Source organism: Coturnix japonica, chromosome Z, assembly GCF_001577835.2.
Source record: "Coturnix japonica isolate 7356 chromosome Z, Coturnix japonica 2.1, whole genome shotgun sequence".
NCBI lineage: Eukaryota > Metazoa > Chordata > Aves > Galliformes > Phasianidae > Coturnix > Coturnix japonica.
In genome coordinates, this window is record NC_029547.1 from 23989092 (window position 1) to 24016223 (window position 27132).

A 27132-nucleotide genomic window follows, 5' to 3' on the forward strand; every position below is an offset into this window, starting at 1 on the left:
CTATGTGTAAGCTGAGTTTGACATTTGTTGAACCTAATCCCTCCTTCTTTTGTTATCTATAATTCATATGCTGTCTTCTCTGTGTAGCTATGAAGTTGCTCCCAGGTCAGACAGTGAAGATGAAAGTGGTTCTGAATATGAGGAGGAGGTATGTGCCTTTAAAAAAATAATAATAACTGTAGTAATGTGACAAGTGCTGCAGTAAAAAACAAACTCTTATCCCATTTGATATTCTCGTCTTTTTAGTAAGGTAAGAAAACCAATACCAGATGTCCAGTTGTTATAAGAGTGAAAACATGGGCAGTTGTGTTGGAGATTTAGGTGCAGGCTGTTGAAACCAAGTTTATTTGATGCAGTATTTCAGCGGTGACTTAATGTCATGGTTTTGTAATTTTTGCTATTGGTATTCCACATCATAATGTCATGTAGAGCACAGAGAAGGAGAACTACACGTCCCAGAGGACCTCATGGTCAGAGGGGGAAATACGTCACGAAAGTGACGCTCACTCTCTCTCACCGGGTGGCAGCGGGTGTAGGTGTGCTTCTAAGCCGTGCACTTTCAATTACAAAGTAGGCTTCTTGGTCTTCAGAAAACTCTTTCTCTCTTATTTTACTTGATTTATTAGCCTCTGTTTTAATTAGATTGTATTATATTGTGTTATCTTGCATTCCGATATCACAGTTAGTAAAATAAGTTTTCCTCCTTACATCATCACCACTGCTCTGTTTGTTTCCTTGAGCCCAGCTCCCATCTCACTACCACTTTCCTTTTTCCCTCCCCATTTTTGGGGTCAGGGAGCTCATGAGCCTACTTGCCCCCCTGTCACAGACATGGATTGATCTAAATAACTCTGTGATACTTAAATACAGCTGTTCCGAAAGTTCGAAAAAGGAAGAATCTTAAGATTCTTAATGCACATGAATATTCTGACCCTGAAGCATCTGTCACAGTCCAGAAGGTGTGGGGAATTGTGCTAGCTTATGTGCAGTTGTGTAGTGATCAAAATAGTGATCTCATGGGATTCCATACTACAGGGACACAGAGCCTTTTTTATTAAACATTTTTGTTTTTTAAAGATTTTCTGTCAATACATGTAACTACTAGCAAGAATACTGTGATTAATAAGGTTAATAACTGTATGTTTGGAAAAAAGCTGCTATATGTATCAGACAGAAAGGTGTATACGCAGTATGGTGAGCTACTTAGAGAGAAAAGCTCTGCCTTGGATAGAAGTTATGCCATTTTTATGTTGAGACATAAGAGGGCGTAGGAATCCACTACTTAGGTGCTGTTAATTTCTGTCTTCTTCCTGAGAAAGACAAAGATGATGTTTCTAGTTTTCCTTTATTATCTCTAAACAAAAATTTATTTCTCTTGTTGATTCTCATTTTCTCAGGAGATAAGTTGTTCTGTTTCTGGTTTCTGTTTTTGTCAATGTTATTTTCAGGATGCCTCTGATGTTTGGTATTCAGCCACATTTAAAAATGCCCTTAGTTCCCAGGCAGAGTTCCTACGTTTGAAGGCCATGTTCTCAGGCTTGGTTTCTTCACATTGCTGACAGCTGTGTCACTGGTGCCTACTGGCAACAGCAGCAGGGGGTAGCAGTCTGTGAGATGTACAAGGTCTGGCAGCCTTTCTGTCATGTATATTTTGCAGGTCCCTGGCAAGCAGCAGACCTTTCTAGACAGCAGGTTAGGGTGACAAGTGGGTGCCTCTGTACCCCTCAGAAGAGAATCTCCCACTGCTGTCACCTGTCGCTTTTTCTTAGTTGCAGTAGTTGTTATGCAATGGGAAACATGTCTGGCTGCCTACCTCACTTTAGACAACTTATGTCGGTCATCTGTCACAGGAGGTCCTCCACCTGGGCACATCTTACACAGTCGAGTTTGCCACACGCCTCTTCTCCAGGAGAAAGGTCCAGACACTTCCCACAGACCACAGCATGCACAGATGCCTCTTCCTTTAAAAGCTCTGGCTGAGTGGAAGTTTCCAGATTGAGTTTCAGGCTGGCGTACATTTTTGCTCCTGTTTGTGTAGTGCAGTCATTTTATGTCAGAATTTTTCTCATTATAATCAGGTTACCTCTCTAACTGCTCCCTCAAGACCATGGTATTAGATAATGTGAATGATCAATGCCAGTAGTTCCATAGCATTTTTCAGACAAGTACTTTCTAAAGGAGGGAAAAGCTTATGAGTAGAGAAGTACTAATGTTGTTTTAGAAGACTGCAAGTATTAAGATGGGAAGTCAGGGACCAGTATATGTCAGATTTGGGCCACAAATGAGATGTGCCCACATTTCTAGTACAGGCTCTTTAGCAGCTGTTGTTCTGAGCTGGGGAGATGACTCACAAAAGTCAGAGTACTCTTTTCTCATTTCTGAGAATTCAAGTTGCTGATGATCCATTGCCACTGCAGGCAGAGAGAAATTAAATGATTTTTAAAAGAAAAAAAAAACCATGATTTTTTAAAAATAAGAAATGAAAACCCTGAAAAAACCTAAAACTTAAAAGGTAGTACTTGCAATTTTTTTAAACTACATTAAATTGCCACAGATCTGGAATACAATACAAAAGTGTTCATGATTGTGGTATCTTCTCCCTGTACTGAGTATAGTAGACATAGTAAGGCTTCTTAAAATAAGATGGGGAAATATTATTTTAAAATATTAAAAAAATATTTCCCCTTAAGAGGGGAAAATATTTCATATTTCAGAGATTTGTGACCTCGTGCTGAAGAATGTATGTCAAATATTAATACTTCTGCTTTGCTGCAGTGCAGTTCTGTATGATCATAAGTGTAGGCTGGACTTCTGGATTCAAGTTCCTGTCGTAAAACGCTGACCAGGGAAAACTACCAGTTTGTGAATGCCCACTGAAAGTATGATTTAGAAAGTAGTTGCACTTTCTAACAACCCCTTCTTCTTCTGTTTTATGTAGGATGATGAGGAAGAATCAAGCAGGTTAGAAGCAGAGGAGAAGATACTCCTGGATCCTAACAGTGAGGAAGTTTCTGAGAAAGATGCTAAGCAAATCATTGAGTGAGTGTTCTGCACGTGCTAATTTTCTTAGGTGCTGCTTTTTGTTAGCAGTTGTGGTTTCTTAATAGTGGTGTTCCCCAAGACAGGCTTGCTGTAGTTTACAGTGAGTTATAGCTGCTTCTTTGACAAGATAATCTACAGAAGGCAGCATGTAATAATTTGGTGTTTGTTATGTACTGCTAGAAGACTAGCTCCATCAAGAACACTTGCCAGAGTTTGTGGTTAGCGCTTTTTCTGTACAAACAAATGTGAGCTATGGTCAAAACATACTGTTTACTTTTTTCATTGTTAATTTGTTTGTTTCTGGAAATTTAATTATTTCTCTGCTTTGCAGGACAGCCAAACAAGATGTGGATGATGAATACAGTATGCAATATAGTGCTAGAGGGTCCCAGTCCTACTACACAGTTGCACATGCAATCACAGAAAGGGTGGAAAAGCAGTCTTCTCTTCTGATTAATGGCACACTAAAACACTATCAGGTGAGAAATAATTGAAACATAATATTTAAAATTTGTATGATGTCAGACATTTCAGTGTGGTATTTCAAGGGACAAACTCAAAGTTTTTTTTCAGGTGGCACAATAATTTAATTAGGCTAGAAATAAGGAATCATATGAGCAAACAAATCTCAGTTAACTATCACAGATAATGATTAATGCTTAGTGCTTGAATAATAATACAACTTTATCCTTGTACTTGTAACATTTTTTTCATTACAGTCCAATATTGTTTTGGTTTTACTGTCCTTCTTACTGACCCATGGTTTCAGTTTTGCTTAAAATTTTCATTTGTGGTGTTTAATAATAACCTTTTCTTCTAATATTTGAAAGTCAAGAATTTAATATTTTAATTAAAATCCCAACATTTCAGTGTACTGATGTGTTACAGTTTGGAGAGAATGGAAAAATTTACTGTGGAGGATGATGTCTCATGTTCCTTACAGGCATTCAGTGGATTTAGTAACTTAAGAATTTCTGTGTTCTGAACTGAGCAGAATACACTGACAATGTCGTTAACAGGTATTTTTGACACTTTGAACATTGTATTGTTTTCCAGAGGGCTCTGTGGACCTGCAGCCCTTTTGCAAACTGACCACCACATTTTTTAAGAGCTCAGTGTGTCAAAATTACAGTTTCTGCTTTGCATGGCTCTCAGCACTATTATCTATTACAGTAGTTTAAGTTACTTAAAATTCAACCGTTAAGCTAATTTTGTCCTTTCGAAGCATTTCATTGTTTTTTTTTTTAATTGGGCTCCTCTACATGGTGGGAGAACAAGAGAATGAACAAAAGGTGAAACAAGAGTGTTCAGACTGGTTATATTCTCAAACTTTTTATCTGCAGGAACAATGGAGCAAGGCCTCAGAGTGGTTTTACTATCTCCATCCTAGGAGGGTTTCAGTCTCTGATCAGACCAAGCCCTGAGCAATATGGCTTGATCTGTTATGATCATGGATTTGGGCTAGAGATCTCCTGAAACCTGTTTCAGAATGAATTATTGCATGGTCCTGTGTTTGTCCAAGCAAAACTCCATCTGAATTTGAATTATTTTGTCAGTTTTTTGGAAGAGTGTTTCACACAGAGCCCTCAGCAAAAAGAGAAAGTTGCTATTTATTAATTGATTTTTGAAAGTGTTAACATTTCTAGCACCACTGAGGAACTATTACTAAGATAAGATAGAATCTCACTCACTCTTCGGAGAAAAAAGTGACTGTCTTGGCTCTGAGGTCCTCCTTATTTTAGCAGCCTCATTGTCAATATGTTGTCCAGGCTGTACACCAAATGAAACATGGATTCATCAGCAGACTTGTTTACTGTGTAATGCTTATTCATTGTCTGGGAAGGTTAATTTGATGCAATAAATAAAGTCATTGTGTAACAGTATAAATTTGATGTCCATATTGGCTTAACATGCTCATGAATGGGAGTGTGACAATTCTTCTACTTCCTGAATATTAATTATTTTTTGAAGCATGCAGATATTGTTAACTCATGCCAATCTGTGTTTTGCAGTGCAATTGCCCTGTGAACTGCAGAGTAAAATGATTCAGTCTGTGGAGTTAGACAAATACTGGCAGTAATTACCTATTAGAGCAGATCCTTGAGCTATTTAATGTAATATCGAGCAAGTGAACTGGGAATTTTGTTCTTCATTATGTCTTTTCTGTGTAATGATGACTACTACAAGAAATAAGAGAGGCGTTTGGTGGAGGAGTTTATGGCAAGGGCATTAAGGCTGGTTTTCGGTTCTAGCAGAAGTGCTCTGAAGGACACTTCAGTGTTTTGCAGCTGTCCCTTTGAACCTCTGTACTTTCCTGTCCTCTGTATTTTCTATCCTTTTTCCTTCTTAACTTTTTTTTCTGCTTTTCCATATTTCTTACTGCCAAGTTTGGTCAGGATGTCTTTTCTTGACATAGTAGTACTTGTATATGTCAGGGGAGGAAGTTGAATGATGCAGAAAGGACTGGGTCCCTGTTCTCAATTCTGAAGCTACTTGTAAGTGAAACACACAGTTGCAGAATACAGAAACTTAGATTGCAGTTGTATTAGTAATGGGATACATACACACATGGAAGACCATGTGCCAAGTCAATAATCTGAATCCTAAAATGTGATTGTGCTTATGGCTGTGCTTTCTAGCAGTATTCCCTGAAGTGTAAAGGTCTCCTTTTATACAGATATTTCTTACCTACAGTACTCTGGATTCTTTCCAGTGCTGGGATTTTTATATACAAGGCGTAACTGTAGAAAGCGAGTGTTCTCTGACATGGGAGTACTGACAGCCAAGTACTGATGTATGCTACAAGAGGTTTAGAACATCAGTGACGCAGTTGAGAAGTGTGAGGGTTTACCGAACACAAGACTTACAAGTGTTGCACAGTATCAACAGGTTTGGTTTTAGAAGATTTTTGATGAGGCAGACAAATTGCATTAAAAATGTGCAAAGAACTTCTAATTTCATCAGTGCTAAAACTGATTTTTTTTTGTTGTTGTTGTTTGTTTGTGTCTGCTTATTTTTGTTTAGGTAGGTTGGGGAGTGAGTAGTGGGTGATTAGGGTTAGAGGAGGAAGACAGAGAAGGAGACAGAGATTCTCACATTCACAGTGTTATTGAGGGAAATCCAGCATTTAAGTAGGCAAGTCATGAGAACCTTCAGATTTTTACTGTTGATGTTAATTACTTGTGCATGTTTTAAATAACAGAAAATTTTACTTTCATTTCAGCTTCAGGGACTGGAATGGATGGTTTCACTCTATAATAACAATCTGAACGGCATTTTAGCTGATGAAATGGGTCTGGGAAAGACAATACAGACTATTGCACTTATCACTTACCTGATGGAGCACAAAAGGCTCAATGGCCCCTATCTCATCATTGTTCCCCTTTCGTAAGTAGAGAACCTCACTTTTATTATAATTCTAAAATCGGTTTGTTAGGAATACATGCTTGTTTTTCATGTTGCACCAAAATGTGGATGCACACTGACATACACTGAACTATTCTGTACTTTCATTCATAGTTTCTTCCCAAGTAATTGTCTGGAATTGGGCTGTTAACCACGTGTCTCATCAAAGAACTTGTTTCCACTGGTTTCATGTCTTATTCTTTTGATGAAATATGTAGTGAATTTACCATTATTTACTCCTAAGCCACAAGAGGAGAATGGTGTTTTCTTTTATATTACATGCCTGCAGATTCCCCTTCTTCTTTAGCTGTGATACTTAAAATCTACTTTTTAGTTCTTCAAACAACTGCTACCCCATCAAATAGTACATAATGATACTTTTTTGAGACAGTATAGTCTTTTAATTACTGTATAACTAGCCCTTGCCGTAGCTTTGGTGTGTGAATTCACAACTTCGTCAGTTGTGCAGTAGTATGACTGTTATAATTTGTCTTGTTGCCTCCAATTCGTTTTTCAAGATTCTAATTGTTTTATAGATTTTTTTTTTTTTTTTTTTTGCAATGAATTTTTCTTTCACCAATGGCAAGGTGTGACTTGAAATCTGTATTTAAAAGAACAGCCATTAGGTATTGTAAAACCAATGTAGTATCTTGAGGATTTGTTTTCTTATCTTTGTGTTTACATGGTAAATGTCTTGATTTATATACAGAAGTACCTCATCCTTACTGTCAGATAATTCATACACTGATTGTGTAGAGAATGCAAGTGCTGTAGGATTGGGATATATTTTATTCATGGCCATCTTTATGATTTCCTTTGAAGTATCCTGTCTTCTCACTGTGCTGCATTAGTAGTTAAGTGGCAAAAACACCACAGCTACACCTTATTCTATGAGTTCATAAGACATGCTCTAGTGTGAGCAGAAATGACAAGGATAAACCCTAGAAAGTAAAACAAAGTCAAAAATAAAGGAAGAATGTTATTAATACGTTTTCTTACAGGCACAGTAAAGTTGTCAGATTCCTTTTGAGTACTCACTGATACTTTTTTCCTATTTTCTTGTTACCAAAAGAGAAGAGCTGAAGTTTATTCCCATAGGCATAACAAAGGCTTCTTTCCCTACCTTTTTCCATACTCTAAAAGCCATTGCTTCGGCCATTGCAGGTCTAGTTAATGAAAAAGACAAAAATATAAATCTATTTTTGCTGCACTTAAAAAGCTGTTAGTTGTGACCCTGTGGTAGAAATAAAGTGCAGATGTGAACCTGCATAGTTGCACTCAATCACATTTGTGTAATTAGAGTGGAAAATAGATAAATTCTGCTGTCAACATCATGAGGCTATATTGTACAAGTTAAAAACTCAGTTTGTGGATCCTAAGTGGTGTAAAATAAGCCACAAATGTATTTTCTATTCTAGTTTATCTTTCCTGTTCATAATATGCTCCAGAATATCAATATTACCATAAGATATAATTCTGAATTGATTCTGAAGTGGTTTCTGAATGTGAGCTGAAAGGTATTTTTCCGATTTTAGTCCTGTTACCATTTCTCTGAAATGCATGCATTTTATTGCAGTATATGATTTTTATTTTCTTTAATTTACCTTTAATTATGGGGGTTGATAATTTGGAATGTGTTGAAAATTAAGCATCCACTGGGAATTAGAATTTGAACTAAAAGTAATGAAGTATTTCTTCTTCTATGTTAGAACGTTATCCAACTGGACATACGAATTTGACAAATGGGCTCCTTCTGTGGTGAAGATATCTTACAAGGTTTGATTCATTTTTTGTATGATTATAAATGTGAATGAATGAGAATAGAGATTGTTTTTCCCTTACTTCTGCTTGCAATAAATTTGTCACATCTATATCATGTACTGAGCAGTGAGAGTTAATCATCCTAAGAAGATGACTGTAATGAACTATAATTGCTTTCAGATAGTGAAATGCAGAAGAAAATTGTTACTTACCACATTGCAAAGCTTCTAATGAGAGCAATACAAATGAGCAATACTTCACATTTTGTACATAGCTGACTACTTTTTTTTGACTACTGTAGTAGTGATGAGTACAGGCAATTAGTAATAAGACTAGACTAGCGTGTCTTCATTCCCTGGTATTTAAGAAAAAAAGAAAAAAAGAAGATTGTATATTCCAGCAACAAATTAGGGGAAGGACTCTGAGTAAGTCTGGAATAACATAGATTCTTTGAAATACTATAGGATTACATACAGTTCATGTGCTTGCTCTGTGTCTACTTATTCCTAAAAAGATGGACCTAATTACTTCCTAGAAGAATGAAAAAAAAATTACTCATTTCTCTCTCTTTTTTAGGGTACACCTGCAATGCGCCGCTCACTTGTTCCTCAGCTTCGAAGTGGAAAATTTAATGTTCTTTTGACTACTTACGAATACATAATAAAAGACAAACATATCCTTGCTAAGGTAATAATGACCACTGTCTCTTTGCCACCACTAGAACAAGCTGCCCAAGGCCACATCCAACCTGTTTTTGGGCACCTCCTGGGATGGGGCAGTCACAGCTTCTTTGAGTAACCTGTTCCAATGTCTTACCACCCCGTGAGAAAAAAATTTATCCCTCACATCTAATCTAAATCTCTGCTTTTTTAGTTTAAAACCATTATTTTTTGAAGCACGCAGATATTGTTAACACATACTAATCTGTGTTTTGCAGTGCAATTTCCCATCTTTTTTAATTCCCTTGATTGATGTTTCACGCTTGAAATACTTTTGATCTACACCTCTTGGGAAGAATTTCTGTCTGGCTTAGCTTTATCAACTTTCCTTTTTTTTTTTGTTTTTCTTTTTTTTTTTTCCAGATTCGATGGAAGTACATGATAGTAGATGAAGGTCATCGAATGAAGAATCATCACTGCAAACTGACTCAGGTCTTGAACACTCACTATGTGGCCCCTAGGCGAATACTACTGACTGGGACACCATTGCAGAATAAATTGCCCGAACTGTGGGCTCTTCTCAATTTCCTTCTCCCAACCATTTTCAAGAGCTGTAGCACCTTTGAACAGTGGTTCAACGCTCCATTTGCCATGACAGGAGAAAGGGTACTGTAGCATGACTTTTGTTTTATTTATTTATTTACTGTTTGTTTGATTTTTAAGCATCAAAAACAAAACACTTCCTATGAGCTCCATTTTGTTTTCAAAAGCACAGTAGTACTTTAACTCTCTTTGGTACTTAAGGAGTTAATGTAATTAAAAGTCACCTTTAGTAATTCCAGAAAATTTCAGTGTGTCTTTTTTTTTTTTAATCTGAATCTATTAGATTAACATACAGTTAAGGCACATACTTAGATTTCATGTGAGATAAGACATGACCTAGTATACTAAGTAGTCTTGTAGTGACTTCTGTAAACTTTTGTAGGTGGACTTAAATGAAGAAGAAACTATTCTGATTATCCGCCGTCTCCACAAAGTACTCCGACCCTTCTTGCTAAGAAGACTGAAGAAAGAAGTAGAGTCTCAACTACCAGAAAAGGTTTGCAGTGAAAGATTTGTAGAAGGGGTCTAATACATTTTTTAAAGTATTATTTTATTATTTATTTTACAGTAGAGTGCTTCTCTAACAACTGCGGGGTGTTTATTTTTCATAACTCCTTGCAAAGAAAGCTGTCAGCTGAGGAATCCTGAAGATGTGAAGTTTCTGTATTCCCAGGCTTCATCCTCAGTCTTGTAGCTTTAATTCTATTTGTAGTCATCCATGATTTGTGTAAAGCCTTCAGCTTAGTTCTCTTGGAATTGATTTCAAGTGATAAATGAATTGCCCACACGTTGGGCATTAGATCCTATCCTGTCCCACCTTCCCCACACTAGACAGAACCTTTTAACCATTTCACAGAAAATCACAGTTATTATTATTGATGTTACAAAGTGGATAGAATTCAATTCTAAATTAATATTCCAGGAGTTTTGAGTTACGTGAAGTGTCAAAAGTTTATTTGTTTGTTTGGAATGTAGATTTGTAATCAGAATGTAAAATTATGTTCTGATTTGAGATATCATTGTCCTTATGCATCTCATTTGGCCCCATCCTGTCTTCCTCTGCAGTCCTGTATCACATTTCACTTCTATTCTTCTCAAAATAGTGACAGCAAAAAATATGATATAATGAAATATGAATAGGTCTAAAGGCTATGAACAGTCAAAACTTGCCTTCATAAATGCAGTTATACAAAGGGGAATAAGAACTTAAACTGATTGCAGGGTTCACATATTGCGTCATAATTTCCCTGTATTTTTAGTAGTTACTAAGAAAATGCTTGCTTTCTAGTTTAGGTATGCATAATGCTTGATTGGCAAATACTTATGCTTATTTGCTAGATATAGCACAGAGATTTTTATTGTGCTTTGCAGATGTTATAATGTCCACAGGTATGGACATGTTCGGTTGTTGTTTTTTAGTTGTTGTCTGTTTATTTGTTTTGTTTTTATTTGATTTGATTTAAGCTTCATGTTATGCATTATGTTAGACATTACTTAAATATATTTTTAAATTGTTAAAAGATGAGAAAAAAGTGTTCAGAAGTTTTGCAGTTATATTCTCAGAATCCAGCTGTTTAATGGTTATTCTGACTCATAGATAATGCTTTGAAGTACCTGTTGCTATGCTTGCATTTGGATTGCTGCTTTCTGAAATCAAAGGTGCTGTTAGGTTATGGATAAAAGAGTAAGTTCTTTGGTCTGTGTTTAAGGATGACAAGAACCTGCTGTTAGATTCTGCTAAAATTATATCATTGTGTTGTGTTTTTTGTTTTTTTTTAAACTCTAGGTGGAATATGTGATCAAATGTGATATGTCTGCTCTCCAGAAGATCCTATACCGACACATGCAAGCCAAGGGAATCCTTCTTACAGATGGTTCTGAGAAAGACAAGAAGGTACAAGGCAAAGGCTAGAACACACAGGAAACAATGCATTAAAATTACTTCTTGAACATATGGTTTCTGTTTCAGAAAGTTAGTATGTAGACTGTTCCTGCAGGTATCTTTCATAAGAAATGAAATCTCTATCAGAGATTGCTTTAAATGACTGCAACTTTTCTTCACTATTCACAAGGAAAAAAAAAAGAAAAAAAAAAAAGAAACAATAAGCATACATTTTTCAAATGGACAATATTTTGAAGAAAAAAAAAGTACAGTACTTCTCTTGGCTGACTTTAAGAAGTTATCTGAGTAATTGCACCAGCTCTGGCTGTGAGAGGCTATTCTTGTGATCTTCCATAGCTCTTGGCATAAATCTGGTTTTGGCCAGCTAGGGCTATAGGCCTGCATTCATACTTAATCTATTAATGAAAAGCTTCTTAAGAGAACAGTAGTATTCAGATTCATAGAATTGGATGTTAGACTGCATATTAATAAATGCTGATTATGGCATTGTGGGACTTAATTCAGCTAATATCGGGAAAAGAGATTTCCATTTATCAGCTTAATTATGTGTATAGTATACGTTATGATAAATGTGAAATATGTTGAATGCATTGTGAGAGTTCTTGTCTCAAGTGCTCTTCCTATAGAGCACTTGAACACTGCAGAGCAGCTTGCATACAAGTTTTGTTTGTGCCAGGCCCCTAACAGGCCTTACTGTGTGCATTTTACTCATATAATGCAAACACATACTGTCTTTCTACCATCCTTATGCAGGTTCTGGCTCAGAATATTTTGTTGATTCTCCCATAGTTGCTTCTCCAGTGAGCTTTTTTTTTTTTTTTAATTACTTCATACTGCCTTTTTTGTCTTAACACCTGTCTCTGTTTCCAGTCTCCAAGGGTCTCATTTTTTACTGTCTTCCCAACCCTCTCTTCATTCACTTTCTTTTCTGACTGCTTCATAAGGCTCTTTTATCCAGTGCTACTCATTGCCAGCAGAGGGAGGTGATGGTTGTTGAGTACGTTTAGGTTCATTCAGCAAAAAAGCTGCTGTGAAGAAAAAAGTTGTGTCTTTCTGCCAAGTCCAGCCAGTGACCAGCTCACACTAGAGAGAATGCTTTAAACAGCAAAGCTTCAGGAAACAGTGTGAATTTGAATACCTTTTAGAGAAAAATTGAGGTGATTTTGAAAAGAAAAACACAAGTTTTAGATGAATGGAATACCCACTCCAGATATAAAATTCCTATTCTTTTGTTGTGTTTTTAGTTTTAGATGTTATGAAGTTCTTAGTGCACTTTACAGTAAAGACTAGAAGATTACAAGTATATAATATGACTAAATAGCGTAGTATTTGCAGTATTACCTGGCTGTATTTTGCTTTTGTTAGTCCACTAGGTGCAATCATGCTGTAAATGTACAGCTTAGCCTAGCACCTAGGGATTCTTCAGTGTTTGCCATGTCTTAGCTGAACTGAACGTTGTCTGAATTCAGTCCTGCTTCTGAGAAGGGTTCACTACAAATTAGGTTTTGAAAATACAGTTTGTTAAATATTAGAATGTCTAGTACATTGTACTTACCTAAACTAGTGCTGTCTGTTGCCTTGTGTTTTGCTTGACCTGGAAAGAGGGAGTAGATACTGTAGAGCTTAAAGCATCCAGGTAGCACTGTTCTGAGTACAGCTTATGATCTTCTTTGTTTTCTGTATGTTTTTTTCTTCTATTGTTATTTGTTTCTTTTGTTTATTTTTTGTGTTAATGATAATTTGGTGTTTGGATTACCTGCACTTAAAAAATGTCCTTCAGAAGCTTCTTTAATTAGCTAGGAAATGAAAGTAAGCATTTGATTTGCATTGTTTATTCCCATAGGGAAAAGGTGGCGCGAAAACTCTTATGAACACCATCATGCAACTGAGAAAGATATGCAATCATCCATATATGTTTCAGCACATTGAGGTAAGGTTGCTATGTTTGATTTTGAGTTGCTTTTATTCAGAATGGCTCACATAGTAGAAAACTGCTGTCGAAGCTTGAGTGTGTGATAGAGAACAACTACACACATAATTTGTGCTGGAAAAGAAACATTCGGAAAGTGCAGTAATCCCAGTCCTTTATATTTAGAAAGAAATGGAGCACCTTTTATTGGCAGTCTAAAGTCTAGTTTTAAAGCATTTAGTCTTGTTTAGATACCATCTCTAAAAAATGTAGTGTGGGTTTTTTGGTTTTTTTTGGGGGTTTTTTTTTTTGTTTGTTTGTTTGTTTTTTAATTCAAGACATTCCAGAGTAACAACACCTGCCTAGAGCTAGTTTATAGGTCTTAGTCCAAAGTGCCAGGTGGTAGAATAAATAGCGGGCTGCTAATCTTTTACTGTATCCAGAATTTTCCTATTCTATCTACCTTGTTTGTCAGCAAAAATATACTGTTGATCTCTTGGGAAGACCCAAAGTGTATAAATAAGCTAGTACATATAGAAAGTATCATAAATATCTGAAATGAAACTATACTTGTGAATAAGCAAGTTCCTACCGTGATGCACTATTGTAGTTCTTCACTGTTCATTCTTTTGAATGTTAATTGAGTAGTTATCAAATAGTTCTTCTGGTAGTTAGTGTAATTTAATTAGACTCTACTGTATTTATAATCTGAGTTTCAAATAATAACAGCAGAGAAAAATATTAAACAGAGCACTGATGCATCAAGGTGAATACCAACAGTATAAGCGTAATATAATTCAAACTCTTAACATTCATGTATTTAATGTAGTTGAAATAAAGTTGCATAATTTTGTTTCCTGTTTGTAATAATCTCTTCATTGCTTGCAAATCTGCAGGAATCCTTTGCTGAACATTTAGGATACTCAAATGGTGTCATCAACGGGTAACTCATTTTTTTCTTACTTTTTGTATAAGCTGTGTTAGAACTACTGCATCATATCAGTTTTCTAGAAGATAAAAGCTAACAAACGTAATCAGTTTCTAAATTAAATCAGGGTAATGTTATAAAGAAGACTCCTAATAACCATAAGGCAAGGCTATCTCTGTAGTCACCCTCACATCCAAGACACTACTCTTAACTTGAAGTATTATTTCATCTCTGGATTAGCAGTTGACCATCTTTAATGTTCTTTATTGGTAATAACAAATCTTTGACTAATGTTCTATCTGTGCTCCATCACTAATTCCTGAATGAGAAGGTTGTTTCTCTGACTAATATGTTTTATATCACGAAGAGAAGCACTCACCTTAACCAGATAGTGGTTACAGGAGTCTGAAGATGGATTCTGAGGCTTTCCTTAGCATCAGACCAGCAGTTTGTTCACAGGATCCTTCTGTTCACTGAAATTTCAGTTCTCATGGTTGGAATACGTGTGATAGAAGTATTTCTCTTTCTACAGAAAGTGTATTTCCTGTTGTTTAAAGGGCGTTTAATTCTTTTTTATTTTTACTTTTTGTAATGCTAAGTTGTAATATGTAGTATCCTTTCATTTATTTATTTATTTATTTATTTAAATATTACCTTATGTATCAAAGGTGATCCATCTAAAAGTTCTTACATGCCTGATTGGATATCTCAATAGCTGACTGTACAGCTATGTTTGTGCCTTTTCTCTTCTCCTGTACAAGGCTAGGGATAACTCAAACATTGTTATTCTAATCCAAGCCAACAAAATAGAACATGATAGATGAGTGTCTTCTTGTTTACTGCGTGCCTCACAGTGAAACGGAAACCCTTCCAAAGTCTTCTTGCCACTTCTGAACTACCATGTTTCATATGCCTGCTGATGACTGCTAACTGCATGACCGAGACCTGACTTGGGCAACATGCTCTTGTGATGGATTTCACACAGACAGACTTTTATCATTTTCTCAGTCTGAAATGAGACAAAGTTTAGTCATCAAACAACATTAATTCATACAATTCCCATTATATTGTACTAAACAGGAAATTTGAAATCCAAGGTCTCAGTCTTTGAGAGATGGATGGATAGAACAGATGTTTCTTTTCCTTTTTGCTGGAGGGGACATACTCACTATGCTAGTCTTTTCCAGGATACACTCTACCAGACGCATGTAAGAATTCTAGCTCAGAAGCAATTCTGCAAAGAAAAAAGGAAAGAACAATATGACTACTGGAAACCATGTGTCAATCATTGTCCTTCTCACAGACTGAAGATTGCTGTGTTAAGATAGCTAAGTAGATGGCTGTTTCAGAGGGTTGTTTCCATCACTGTTTTATACACATCCACAGTGTTCTGTATCTACCTTGCACATTTTATTTCTGAATATCACTAGTCCCCCTGCACATGGAAATGTAGTGCATTTGAAATTTCAGAAAATGTTTTACAGTATTTCAGATGAACAGAATGATGTGCTATTTGCTCATTCTGAGGAAAACTGCAGATTTCTTAAACTGACTCCTTAGTTCATGTATTATTCTAAATTGTTCAGTACATTTGCCTTCAGCATTCCAACTCTCCAAGCTCAAGTGTTCTTAACTCTTGACCTGCACAAAAATAGGAAATTTCCTTCTGTTAATTAGATTCCCAGTTGAAATTATTTTATATCAGGAAGCTTTATATACAAGAGGATTCTCCCGTCTATTACTAGTTCTCAGTGTGATATGGTGTAATGGTCAAGGATTTATTATACTGAAGAGTGCCTATGGCTAGATGACTTACTGATCAGAGGCAAATAGTAGCCCTGTGATGTATGCATATGGCTTAGTGTTTTCTTAGCAGCATGGACTTGTGCTTGTGAAGGAACTTTGGGAGTATTCCTATCATGCTGTATTTTATGTCTGTTTTATAGAAAGGCAGAGGAGATACAGGACACATGTATTTTAGGTGAAGTAACCAGTACTAGATCTCTTATGTGAGGCTTTTGTGACTTTCCATTCGTTTCGGGGAAACAGGCAGAGAAGGTGATAAAACGATGTCTTCCCTTCCCTTTTCTACAAAAAATTTCACCTGAAATTTATTGCAATGACTCTTCAGAGATTTCATGAGGAATTTTCTTTTTGTTGCTCTCTTGTTCTTTAACTTCTCTACCATCTTTATTCCAAATTATAGTCGCACTTCTTGCACTAGTTGTTTGAGATGAAATGGAGTTGTTTTTTGGTTTTTTTTCTTGGCAGTTCTTCATCCAGCTGTCTATAAATGGATGCTTTTAAAGGAAAGATGTGTGTCTTGTACCTGACACCTGCTGCTTTCTTTAAAAAATAACTTGGTTTTTTTTAGTCACACCACTTGGCTCCTGAACAATTTAGTCTTTTGCTCAGTGCTTATGTATACATACATATACACATCAAAAGATTATGTACCCTTTTATTTAATTACATAGTCGATAAATCATATTTTAACGGTATAGTCAAGGTTAAAAATAAAGTGAAATTTATTTCTGTGATGCGCATGTTATATTGATTCAGTCATCCTTTTTGCTTTTATTCATTTTCTTAGTTATGGCTTGGATTTCAGCATTAGTAGTCTTTGCAGTTCATTGCATAGAAGGAAGAAAAGCAGTTAAGCAAAGCAATTAAACGTTGTGCAATACTGTTAAGGGTACATGTTGAAACTGTTTATCCCCTTTAAAGTCCAGTTTGAAATTCATCTCTTGCTTGAGCATAGCAATCCACTAAGAAGGGAGTTTTTTCGTGTAGTTGTATAGAAAGATTTCTAACATATAGCTGTCTAGAACAATTTGTGGCCTCAAAATCAACAGGTGAATGCCTCAATAGATAAATGTCTTATTACTTAGCTAAGAAATAATGTTTGTTTTGATACCTTATGAGACAGAATTCAATTTTGTAAAGGTGGGTGTGGCTGTAAGTCCATACTGAAGAAAAATCTGTTCTGAGTAGGAATTCACCTGGGTGTTTATTTTTTATTTTAATCAACATAAAGCAATTCAAAATGTATTGGTCTTGCTTATCTCAAACAAATCTTTATGCTTTACTGTGATGCGACAATGACTAAAAACATTTCTATTTGTAGGCTTATTACAGAATTTACTGTTTTTCTTCTCTTAAACAGAGCTGAGCTTTATCGGGCCTCAGGGAAGTTTGAGCTACTTGATCGTATTCTACCAAAGTTACGAGCTACAAACCATCGTGTGCTTCTTTTCTGTCAAATGACATCACTCATGACTATTATGGAAGACTACTTTGCCTTTCGAAATTTCCTCTACTTGCGTCTTGATGGTAAGCTGAATGAGAACAGAATAAATAAGTTAGGGACTGGCATGCTTTGCTAGTTTGGATCATGGGACACCTAAATTCTCTTCATAGTACGCCAGTGCTGTGATTTGACTCTATAAAAGTGTGAACATGTTCAACAGTTCCATGAAGGAAAAACCTGCAAGGATATTTGTTATGAAAGTATAGCTACAGACCCACAATCTGCGCTACACTGGAATTTTCCCTGTCCTTACATATGAGGCACTGAGCAGGGTGTACTACTGCTTGTTTTAGTAGAGCTGATCTGAGATATATCTGTCTCCCAGTTTCTTTACCAGTTGTTTTGCAGGTAATTCATAAATCAGTAAGATGAACTCTTCTTTCAACTTTTCCTATTCTCTGATTATGTTCCACTATGGAACATAATATATACAAATAAATTTTACCTACTGTTTGCCTTCGTACATAATGTATTTCTTACTCAAGTCATGTACTGCCATCATTTTGACTGTGTGACTGTAGTGGATCTGTCTAGAATGTAGTTAACTTTCCTAACAGCAGCCCATATAGTGCTGTGTTTTGCATTTGTAGCCAGACAGCATTGATAACACACCAGCGTTTTGGCTCTTACTGAGCAGTTCTTCGCAGTATTGAGGCTTTCTCTCCAAGCTCCGCCTCCCCCTTCTTCCCCATTCCCAAGGCCAATAGGTTGAAAGTGAACAGCAAGACCTGGGGAGCAGACGCAGCCAAGATCCAAAATGTACATAGGGATATTGCATGCCACTGTGCTCAGTTATATGTGTTGAAGGAAAGGAGGAGGATGAAGGAACATTTGTGGTTATGATGTTTGTCTTTCCAAGCAACTGCTATGCACACTGAATTCTGCTATCCTGGAAGTGGCTGGACATCTGCCTGGTGATGGGAAGTAGTGAATAACTTCTCTTTTCACTTTGCTTCTGCACATAGCTTTTGCTTTTAGTAAACTGCATTCACTTCAATGCAGAGCCGTTTCCATCTTATTTTCTTTCTTGACATGTTGAGGAAAAGGAATTGAGAGCATCTAGGTGGAATTTTGGAAACCAGCCAAGGTCACCCACTTCAGTAATAGTGGGTTATCTTCTGTGTTTTATAAATAAATATATATAAAAATAAATTTTCTTTGGCTTTCTACTATAGACAGAAATGTAAAATATATCAGGATATCAGTGGACCAGGCTGAGATTATCCATGTAGAGTTTGGATGAAGTGTGTAATAGTTAATGTGAGTGCCAGGTTGTACAATACTTGTATTTTGTTTAGAAATTTCTCTCTCTTTTTTTTTGTTTGTTTTTCTTAACCACTTCTTCCCTTGCACAGACACAGCTACAGTTAAGATAAGAGATATTAAGAATTTTCAGTCTTTCTTATTATTATGACCCCTGAGATAAATTCTGACATTTTGATAAATTGATATACGAATGATTTCTAAAAATATTTAGATACTGTTGTGGCCAGAGCACGTTAATCAAAGCTTCAGCTCTGTGCTCTTTGCATATAGTAACTTCAGTTGAAATTCATGTGAATTATAAAAAAGTATAGCAATGCTAGCTGACATTTTAAAGTCTACATTTGAAATGTCAGAAATAAACCCTTAAATATTTAACAGTCTTTCTCTCAAATGTAGTAAAAAACAGCTGACAGAAACATCCATGGGCTTTATTTTTTTTATTATTATGGAAAATACGACAAAGATCACAAAGAGCAAGTGAGCCAAAATTTCACTGCCATCTATACATTTAGGAACTGCCACTGTGTTTGGAGTATTTTGGTTCATGTCGTTGTTATACTTCTACTTTTCAGGCACAACAAAATCAGAAGACAGAGCTGCTCTCTTGAAGAAGTTCAATGAGCCTGGGTCGCAATACTTTATCTTCTTGCTGAGTACAAGGGCTGGAGGGTTAGGCTTGAATCTCCAGGCTGCTGATACTGTTATAATCTTCGATAGTGACTGGAATCCTCACCAGGTGATTATTATTTGCTAATCTGCTAGCAAATTGAAAAGAATTCATTTTTTTTTGGTGGGGTTTCTTCATTAGTTTGAGATTACATTCTGAAGTAAATGGTATTGATACAACATTCTGGTTTTAAAGCAGTTAGTAAGGCCAACTGCTGCAGTTAAGAAGTATGTTAGTTTGAATCAGTGAAGTAATTCTGAGTTTCTGTATTTATTTTGTCTGTGTCTCAGCTAGGGATTCTCAGCTAGGGGTCTTCTAGCCTTGTACCAGTACCGTAGCTATACTCATTCTTTACTCCTATTATCAAGTAGTACTCACACTAACAAGTCTTCCCCATTTTGATTCTTCAGTAGTTTGTAGTATTTTAGAGAAGGTTGTGCAGATCAGTGCTTTGTCTCAAGAAGTTAGTGGCTGTATTAGTGCAGCAGTCTATTCCTGAGGCACTGATGGTGGTATATTACTTCTGTTCAGTTTAAAATTAAACAAACATAAAAAGAGGAAGCTGATCTTTGCCACTTAATGCATTTTTTAACTGTCAGAACAGAAATTAGGTATCTGTGGGAAGCACCTGATCATGGTGATTATGCATGTCTTTTCAACTATCTTAAAGTTGTAAGCTAATCAGATAATTGTCGCCACATGTAAGAGTAAGGATTGAGACATGGAAGAATTTTACACAGAACTTTAAGAGCAGCAGTCACATAGATGCTCTGGTAATCAGTTTAAAGCAGAGCTTGAGAAATTTGAAGCAATTACTTTTAAAGGCTTAAAACCCACCTCATAAGGCACTTAATTCTTTACATTCCTGGTTATCTCTATTTCACCTTTACAGACATTTTTAATGCAGGCATATTTTAACAGTTGGATAGCAGTAAATCTCATGTTAGAGAAAGTTTACTGGGGAATCTAGTGAATAAATCAATAAATCACAAAATGTATGCAGTTTTCATTTTGCTTGTGGTTGAGAGTCACTTGTTGCTTCTAATAAGCAACATGTTAAAGGAGATGCTTTTATTTGTTTGCTTGTTTTAGCACTTGAGCAACGTATTTCAAAAACTTTTATTTTTTCACTTTACTGTTCTGTTCTTCTGAAAATGATTATATAAGCAAATTAATATTAAACATTTATTTTGGCTGTTCTGTGAACTTCAAATTCGCTTTTAAATTCCAGCAACCTTACCTTTCTGCTTGGAAAGGAAATTGTGTGAAGCAGGAGCTAACAATAGTATCAAAAGTAGGGTGCTGGACTAAAATGATTGCCTTTCTGAAATGTCAAACTCACTGCCTGGTTTATTATTTTCTTATTTTGAGAAACTTGTTTTGTGAGATATTAGAAAACCGTAACAGCATTTTGCTGAAATAGGAGCAGATTGTATAGATGAATTTCTTTTTTCCCCTCAAAGAAAATAGTTAAGATTTTGAATTAATAAAAATAATAATTTCCCAGTAATCTACAGCATGCTTTTTTACTTTTAGCAATTTTTGGTGCAATTGCTTGACAAGAAGTAATTATTCACAGTGCTCTAAAAGTAATATCATATTTAAACTGTTATAACAGAGCTATTCAAAGGTAAAAAGGCCTATTTTACAGATCAAATAATTTTTAGTTAACATATTTATTAATTAGCGAATACCCTTATTTAGAAAAGATCTTGTATTAATTTTATGCTACTAGTCTGTTATTTTTTTTTTCCTTGAAGTGAGAATTTTTTTCTTTAGGTTTTATTCTAGCTTGGAACAGTGTGAACTTTTTTGCAGAAAATTAAAAATAGATACATAAGCCCTTTTCAGTCACTGTGTGTGATTTCAGGAAGTGTTTAGCTTACGGCATTTATAGTATATGCACTATGTACGTGGTTTTTTTTCTGTGTTTTCTCCCTATCTGGATCTGGTGAAATTTTAAAGAAGAAAACAACTGGGGTGAGCCACATGGATTATAGTGGACTGTAGCTTGGGTATTTCCTTTTTATGACCGAAAGTATTCTGCATTATTACACACTGTAAGCAGAAAGTGATTTGAGTAGCACACTTACATAAATCCCTCCATGTGTTCTTTGCTTAATAGGACTTGCAGGCACAAGATAGAGCTCACCGAATTGGTCAGCAGAATGAAGTTCGAGTTTTGCGACTGTGCACTGTGAACAGTGTGGAAGAGAAGATTCTTGCTGCTGCAAAGTATAAGTTGAATGTAGATCAAAAAGTTATTCAGGCTGGAATGTTTGATCAGAAGTCTTCAAGTCATGAAAGGAGGGCTTTTCTACAGGCTATACTGGAGCATGAGGAAGAAAATGAGGTAAGGTTGTTAGAAATAATTAGGAAGAGCATGTTTCAGGGACAGCTTAATTTTTCCCTAAGTTTCAAAGACTGATTTCTTCAATATTAGGCCTGTAATAATTATCTTTCCACCTGGTCAAAGAAATAATTTCATTTTTCTCTCTTTTTTGGTCATAGTAATAGGTTGTTACCTAATGGTGAAGATAAAATCTTAGTACAGATTTGGACATTAAACCTGTTTTGCTCCTATGGTTTTGGCAAAAACCTTTTGAACAAGTTTTTGGTTTTTTTTTTTTTTCCCTTTATTTTTTTCCTTCAGTGGAATATAAAACAGTTCCTAAAATCAGTTCATATTTTAACATAGTGTGATTTTCAGATATACTGAGAAAACTAGGGCTTTCTACATTTAAGCATATTAAACCCTGCTTTTTCTTTTGTGTTCTTTGTAAGATTTAAGATGTGGTTTGGGCAAGGCAACAAAAATGACTTTTCTTCTTTGTTCTGTATCCAACATGAATTTGTGATCAACAGTTTCTATTCAGAAAAAAAATTAGTTGTTTCAAGACAGCTGCCACGTCTTTTCTTTATAATAGTGGGGAGTGAGATTACAGTATCACTGACAATTTGTCCCAGAGTTTGAAGTTGTGGTTGTAGAATGCTGAGCCCCTTCTTTCACCTGGCCCTGTAGATTATTCTTTTACTGTGAACAGTGTTCATCATTTGGATAAGCACCACACTTAGGAAAGACTGTATTAATGTATTAATTGCACTGAAGGCACACACTAGAAGTCCCATTTTGTAGTGTTTTTTTCCTACCTCAAAAAATGAAAGGTAAAAAGACTTGGGTTGAAGAGACCGTAAGATATCTAGCTCCATCTCTGCTACCATGACAGAGTTAGCAGCTGCTAGATTGGGTGTTACATCAGGAAGGATGTTCAGGGCCCCATCCAGCCTGGCCTTGATGGCTTCTGGGATGGGATATACACAGCTTCTCTGGGCAGCCTGTGCCAGTGTCTGATCTAAATCTCCCTTTTAGTTTAAAGCTGTTCCTCCTTGTCCTAGGACTATGAGACTGTGTAAGAGGACTGCTTCCCTATTTATAACCTTTTTTTAAGTACTAGAAGGCTGCAGTGAGGTCTCCCTTGACCTTTCTCTTCTCCATGCTGAACAAGCCCAACTCTCCCAGCCTTTCTCCATAAGAGAAAGTGCTCCAGCCCTTTGTCAACTTTCATGGCCCTCCTCTGCACCTGCTCCAGCAGCTCTATGTCTTTCTTGTGCTGCAGGCTCCAGATTTGAATGCAGTACTCCAGATGGGGCCTGACAGTGGCCAGTTAGGGGGAGTCAACTCCTCCTCTCTGCTGGCCGCCTGCTCTTTTGATGCAGCCCAGGATGCAGTTATTCTTCCAGGCTGGAAATGTACACTGCTGGCTTACATCACGTTTCTGGACCACCAGAACCTGAACATCCTTCTCTAGGAGTTCTCCTCCCAGTCAGTATACATACCAGGGTTTACCATAACCCAGGTGCAGCACCTTGCACTTTGCATTGTAGAAGGTGTGTTCATGTGGGCCCACTTCCCATTCTCGGCCAGGTCCCTTTGGATGGCATCCCTTCCTTCTGTTGTGTCAGCTGCATCACTCAGCTTTGTATTGTCTGCATTGAATCCCTCTATCTGTGTCACTGATAAAGATGTTGAAGAACACTGGTTCCAGAATGGACCGCTGGGGGGACCTCTTGTCACTGGCTGCCGCCTGGACATGGAGTCACTGACCACAGTGTTTTGGCTGAAGCTCTGCAGCTATTTATCCCCTGAATAGTACACCCTTCAAACCCGTATCTCTCCTGTTTAGAGATAAGGATGCAGTGTGGGACCGTTTCAGAAGCCTTGCAGAAATCCAGAAAGAGAACAACCTAATTTTAGTTTTCAGTGTGGCTTGTACACTCTGAATATGGTACACGCTGAAATAAAAGAAAATTGTTTCACAGTCATCCTTTTATTATTCAGTGTAAATTTTAAAAGATCAAGGTGTTGATTTCTTCAATAATTAAACCCTTTATGTGATCTCTTTGTTATGTTGTATGCTTAAGAAAAGCCAGTACATCATTAAGAAAGGACTTACCTATTTTTTACTTATATTTTAGTGTTTTTCTTAAGAATTTAATCACAGATTTTTTGTTTTATAAGTAATGATGATTTATTTGTGAATGCAGAAAGGGTATAGCATAATATGTGCTTTATGTACCTTCAGAATATCTTACAGAAAGAAATTTAACATTGTGGAGCTTGATTGTATTGAAATGGTTATAAAAAGCAGTATAACTTTTTAGTTATATTCTAGGATTCTGTTTTTTTTTTTCCAAAGAAGGTTTCTATTTCTATGAAATTATTATTTTTATCTGAGGACAGAGGTTTACATCTCTGTTTGTATGGATGGACAAGAGAAATAGGAATGTTCCCAATGTAGTGACATGTTGTTTTTGTTTTGTTGGTGATGCTTTTGAAATTTTTTTTTTTTCTTCAGGTAGGACCATTTTCAGTCTTCTTTCTATGAGAGGAAAGACCATATAGTGCAGAATTATATTTCTAAAGGAGTACTGTAGAACATCAGAACAGAAATGTGTGTATTTTAGCTGAAGCCCTAGCTGTGCTTCTGACCCAGGAAAACCACAAACCAAAATTTCCTGGTTGCATGTTTGCTCATTTCCTCATTCTCAATTTATGGAGGTGGTAATAAGTCCCAATTGTCTCTAATTTTGTCAACTTTGTATTACTTCTGAATTGCTGATTGTGTTAGAAATTTTAGTTTTGGTTTGAATTTTTTACATGTGTCCTCACGGAAGGAGGCTCAGTGCAGTGCTGACCTGATGCAGGCTGTTACTTTACACTGAACATAAAAGCTTCTTTCTGATACCTTTATCCATCTTTGTGACCAGGAGGAAGATGAAGTTCCTGATGATGAGACTCTGAATCAGATGATTGCTCGACGTGAGGAGGAATTTGATCTCTTTATGGTGAGGATGATACGATCAAATGCAATGTATTTTTCCTAGTGTTTTTAGCGAAGACTTTAATCTTTTTTGTCATTTAAATGTTGGAAAACTTTGTTGTGGGAATGGCTTTATTTGCTTGCATTCTTTATGTGGGGAAAGGAGAGCAGACTGCTTAAACACAGAGTTCCTCACAAGACATAAAGTCTACAGAGATCCATGCAGTCAGTAGTGGAGTAGTGCCAGTCTGGAGGAAGATTGTGGCATGACCTAAGAAATTTAGACTGTCTAAAACTGGTAGTTACTGTTTGGCTTACTAGTTGTACAGCATTTTTTATTTTTAGGAGTTTTTCACTTTTGCACTGTGATACTGATAAAGACAACTACAGAAATTGAACAAGATAGTAAATAAGTAGACTGATAGTAGACACTCATGAGCTCAAAATTGTATCAGGATGTGCTATCTAGGGAAATGACATTTATAGGATCACACATTATTAATTTCTTGCTATCTGTCCAGATAGTCATTAGTAGAACATTACTTGCACAAATGTGCAAGGGCTATTCTTACCCAACTAACAATTGTTCAAATGCATTATTGACAAAGGCCAAATTCCCCACATGGTGGTGCATTTAGTCATTGCAGAATCACCCGTCTTATCCTTTTCTGCTAAGTTTTGTTCAGTGTTATTTTAGAAGAGCTGATATCTCTGAGGAGTGCAAGGGGAGTGCTTACAGACATTTGTTTTTCTAAGCTTTCTGTCAAGGACTAAGGAGATGACAGAAACCAAACACAGACAATTAATCTAAAACTTGAAAGAAGTAATTTCAGATGCATTACTGGCTGATGTCTTTTGTGTTCTCCATCACAGCCTGTTTTGCACACATATTCTACGATTTCTGCTGCAACTGTAGCTGTCCACGCTGAGTGTACGAAGCGCATAGAGATCAGTATAAGCACTGTTGCATGAGAAATCAAGTCAAAAAGAAGTAGCCTGAGTTCTATCAAAGTAGATTTGCTGCTGGAAACTGTAATGTGGTACTCTTCCACCAGATCCAGAAGGAAAGAACTAATCCATGGATTGTAGTAGATGACAATTATTTATGGTTGTTTGCAGGGAAATTCTGCAAATCTATCTCTTTTGGTTAAGTCTGAAGGTGAATAGCAATTCAGTGAAACAGTTGAGCTGCCTAGAGTGGAGTTAGTTTTAACACTGTATGCTGTGTGTTTTCATGTTACTATCCAAAAGTTTTTAGGGGACAATAATAAGCTGTTAGTAGGTAATAGAAATTTGAAGATGCAGAGGTGAAGAGCTTTGACAGCCAGGGATTTGAAAACATTTACGGTGGAAACACTAAAGTTAAATGTTAATCTCTAAGAAAGATTTTCATTTATTATTAAACTGTTCAGTTATAAGACAAAAATCTGAAAACCAAGTTTGGTGGTCAGGTTTGTTTGTGTTCTTTTTATTTATCTCTTAGGTCTTAGGTAGTTATATAAAGAGTGTGAAGTTTGATTTATATTTTCCTTACCTAAGTGATACCCAGGTAGCCTTATTCCTTCTGTGCAGATGAGATAAGAATTCAGTGAACTGTAATATCCAAGAAAAAACATGTTTTGGTTTGTTCATTTAACTAGGCTTAAAGGTGCAAACCCATGTATTTTGCTTATATAAATAAGTGAGTCCCAAAACAACAGATGAGAGAGCAAACTGACTGGTTTCTCAAGAAACTATTCTTTTGTCACTTTTTGGATTAGAAGTGTTCTTTGGCATTAAACCTATAGTATTCATGGGATATTTAGCTATGCATGCAGAGGGGATGCATGCAAGTAGATTGTGTTCCCTTGGGTTTTGGTGGCTTCACATTTGTAGGTAAAATCTCCAGATAGCCTCAGTGTATCCTACTTTTGCATGCAGTGCAAATTATGACAGTTCTGATTTTTCATCATGTAATAAAAAATGTATACAAAATTCAGAGTGTTTCAAAGTAATCTCTGCAACCACTGTCATCTCTTCATAGTGTGCTTTAAACAAGGGTTACTTTTCCTGGCAAAATGATATGGCAGCAGTTGACTGTATGAATCAGTGTTTTTAAACTGAGTAGGTTTGGGTTTTATTTATGGTGTATTTGAGAAGGCTATATGTATTGGAGCTAGTTAAATAACCTAAATGAGATTCATGGGAGCATAGGAACCTGGGTCAGCATATAGTCAATACAGAGAAATGGATGCATTCCTGGGAGTACTATAAACCACCTCCTTTCACGTAAGAATGTATCCTGAGTAACCTTATCTAGTTTGTGAGGTTATTGGTCACCACACTTGAAATTAATTTATGTGATTAATTATTAAAGTC

The 27132-nt window shown here is 36.2% G+C and overlaps 1 protein-coding gene across 4 annotated transcripts in view; it reads left to right on the forward strand.

The window, feature by feature from the left end:
- Positions 1 to 27132, forward strand: part of SMARCA2 (SWI/SNF related, matrix associated, actin dependent regulator of chromatin, subfamily a, member 2) — a 99911-nt gene that overhangs the window by 41317 nt on the left and 31462 nt on the right. For all 4 annotated transcript variants that reach the window (XM_015848900.1, XM_015848899.1, XM_032441518.1 and 1 more), the window contains 15 exons: positions 88 to 148; positions 2939 to 3039; positions 3374 to 3521; positions 6266 to 6429; positions 8157 to 8223; positions 8785 to 8895; positions 9291 to 9533; positions 9853 to 9966; positions 11257 to 11364; positions 13217 to 13303; positions 14179 to 14225; positions 17377 to 17543; positions 19359 to 19522; positions 21579 to 21806; positions 24722 to 24799. In XM_015848900.1, coding sequence (XP_015704386.1) covers positions 88 to 148; positions 2939 to 3039; positions 3374 to 3521; positions 6266 to 6429; positions 8157 to 8223; positions 8785 to 8895; positions 9291 to 9533; positions 9853 to 9966; positions 11257 to 11364; positions 13217 to 13303; positions 14179 to 14225; positions 17377 to 17543; positions 19359 to 19522; positions 21579 to 21806; positions 24722 to 24799 — 1888 coding nt within the window. The remainder of the gene's footprint in view (positions 1 to 87; positions 149 to 2938; positions 3040 to 3373; positions 3522 to 6265; positions 6430 to 8156; positions 8224 to 8784; positions 8896 to 9290; positions 9534 to 9852; positions 9967 to 11256; positions 11365 to 13216; positions 13304 to 14178; positions 14226 to 17376; positions 17544 to 19358; positions 19523 to 21578; positions 21807 to 24721; positions 24800 to 27132) is intronic.